Below are 2108 nucleotides of genomic sequence, written 5' to 3'. Positions count from 1 at the left end.
CTCGCCCCCACATCTCCCCATTGGGGTGCAGGGTGGGGAGAGGCTCAAGCTTGGCTATGGGGTGGGTCGGGGACACACATGGGGACAGGGTGACGCTGAGCTGTGGGGCTCTGCCACCCGGGGCACCCCCTGGCCATTCGGCACGGGGCTCAGCCCCCCTGCCTGCAGCACGGGGGGGGGGGGGCGGGGGGGGGGGCGGGCCCCCCCCGTGGGGGCTGCCAAAACCCCCCTCTTCCCCCCACCCCGGCCCGGTTCCTCCTGTCCCCTCCTCACCCCGTGCCTGGCGCTGCCTGTGGCAGCCGGAGAACCTGCTCCTGGCCAGCAAGTGCAAAGGGGCGGCGGTGAAGCTGGCCGACTTCGGCCTCGCCATCGAGGTGCAAGGCGATCAGCAGGCCTGGTTTGGTGAGTGCCACCGCCTGCCCGTGCCCACCGTGTCCCTCTCCTGTGCCCACCGTGTCCATCTCCTGTGCCCACCACGTCCCTCTCCTGTGCCCACCGCACCCCTGTCCCGTGCCCACCGCATCCCCCCATTCCCACCCTGTGCCTGTGCCATGCCGCGTCCTTGTCCTCTGCCCACCGTGCCCTGCCCCATCCCTGCTGCATCCCTGCCCCGTGCCCACAGCATCCCGCCCGCTGCGTACCCCCCCGGGCCCACCGCATCCCTGTCCCGTGCCCACCATGTCCCTGTGCCATGCCCACTGTGTTCTTGCACCATGCCCACTGCATCCCACCCTGTCCCTGTCCCTGCCCCTGCCCCTGCCCGCCAGGGCGGCTCGGCTCAGCTCCTGCCGTCTCCATCCCAGGCTTTGCGGGCACGCCTGGCTACCTCTCCCCTGAAGTCCTGCGCAAAGAGGCCTACGGCAAACCCGTGGACATCTGGGCATGCGGTAAGAGCCCTTCCCTGCCCGACTCCTGCCTGATCTCCATCCCGGTCCCACCCTGTCCCCATCTCTCTCCCCATCCCGGGCTGCGTGCCCCGGCCATGCTGCGCTCTCCCGGCTGGGTGGGTGCTGCCGTGGGGGACGGTGCCATCCTGGCAGCACTGGGGAGGCTGGCACGGGGACAGGCCATCTTGGGGCCCCCGCTGTCCCGCGTCCCCAGCCCCCCCCCCCCCAGCCCTGACTCTGCTCTCCCTCACCCAGGTGTCATCCTGTACATCCTGCTGGTGGGCTACCCGCCATTTTGGGACGAGGACCAGCACAAACTCTACCAACAGATCAAGGCCGGTGCCTACGATGTAAGTCCCCGGTGCCAGGCACCCCCCGCACAGTGGCTGGCTGGCCTATCAACTCTGGAACCTACTGAGGGATGCTACAGCTAGTCTTTGGGCCATGTCTCCGGTGGCTGGTTGGGGACATGTGGGAGGTGGAGGGACATGGGCACTGTGGGGCTGCCCCTCCCCAGCCATCACCCCCCTGTGTCCCATCACCCCCCAGTTCCCTTCACCCGAGTGGGACACGGTCACCCCCGAAGCGAAAAACCTTATCAACCAGATGCTGACCATCAACCCCGCCAAGCGCATCACAGCCCACGAAGCCCTCAAGCACCCGTGGGTCTGCGTAAGTGCTGTGTCCCCCCATCGTCCCCCTGCCCCGGTGTGTGTCCCCTGGCCCGGTGGCCACCAACACCTGGCGCTGATCCCCCTTGTCCCCTGCAGCAACGCTCCACTGTGGCCTCCATGATGCACAGGCAGGAGACAGTCGAGTGTCTGAAAAAGTTCAACGCCCGGAGGAAGCTCAAGGTGAGCTCTTCTCCAGGGAGAAGCCTGGGCTGGATCTGACCCTGGCCGTGCCCGGTGTTCCCCCACCCAGCACAGCACCATCCCTTTCCACGAGCACAGTCCCACTCTGCCCATGCCCGGTGCAGTACGGTCGCATCCTGGCAGTGCCTCGTGCAGCACCGACCTGTCCCAGGCATCCCACGGTCCCATCCTGGCCACACTTGTTGCTTTGCCAAGGGCCACAGTCCCATCCCAGTGGTACCTGGTGCAGCATGGTCCACTCCTGGCCCTGCCTGGCACATCACCCCGTCCCATGGCCCCATCCTGCCCCCCCCCCCATCCCATTGCCCTGTCCCAGGGCCTCATCCTGCACCCCCCCTCCCTTGCA

The 2108-nt window shown here is 67.8% G+C and overlaps 1 protein-coding gene across 1 annotated transcript in view; it reads left to right on the top strand.

Moving 5' to 3' along the window:
• Positions 1 to 2108, top strand: part of CAMK2B (calcium/calmodulin-dependent protein kinase II beta) — a 16818-nt gene that overhangs the window by 5214 nt on the left and 9496 nt on the right. The window contains exons 6-11 of the mRNA XM_010563034.1: positions 32 to 89; positions 300 to 402; positions 804 to 887; positions 1143 to 1237; positions 1437 to 1559; positions 1658 to 1741. Coding sequence (XP_010561336.1) covers positions 32 to 89; positions 300 to 402; positions 804 to 887; positions 1143 to 1237; positions 1437 to 1559; positions 1658 to 1741 — 547 coding nt within the window. The remainder of the gene's footprint in view (positions 1 to 31; positions 90 to 299; positions 403 to 803; positions 888 to 1142; positions 1238 to 1436; positions 1560 to 1657; positions 1742 to 2108) is intronic.

This window comes from Haliaeetus leucocephalus, unplaced genomic scaffold (assembly GCF_000737465.1).
Source record: "Haliaeetus leucocephalus isolate CR32 unplaced genomic scaffold, Haliaeetus_leucocephalus-4.0 Scaffold162, whole genome shotgun sequence".
Lineage (NCBI taxonomy): Eukaryota > Metazoa > Chordata > Aves > Accipitriformes > Accipitridae > Haliaeetus > Haliaeetus leucocephalus.
Note: the sequence above shows the minus strand (reverse complement) of the source record. Positions and strands in the feature narration are given on the sequence as shown.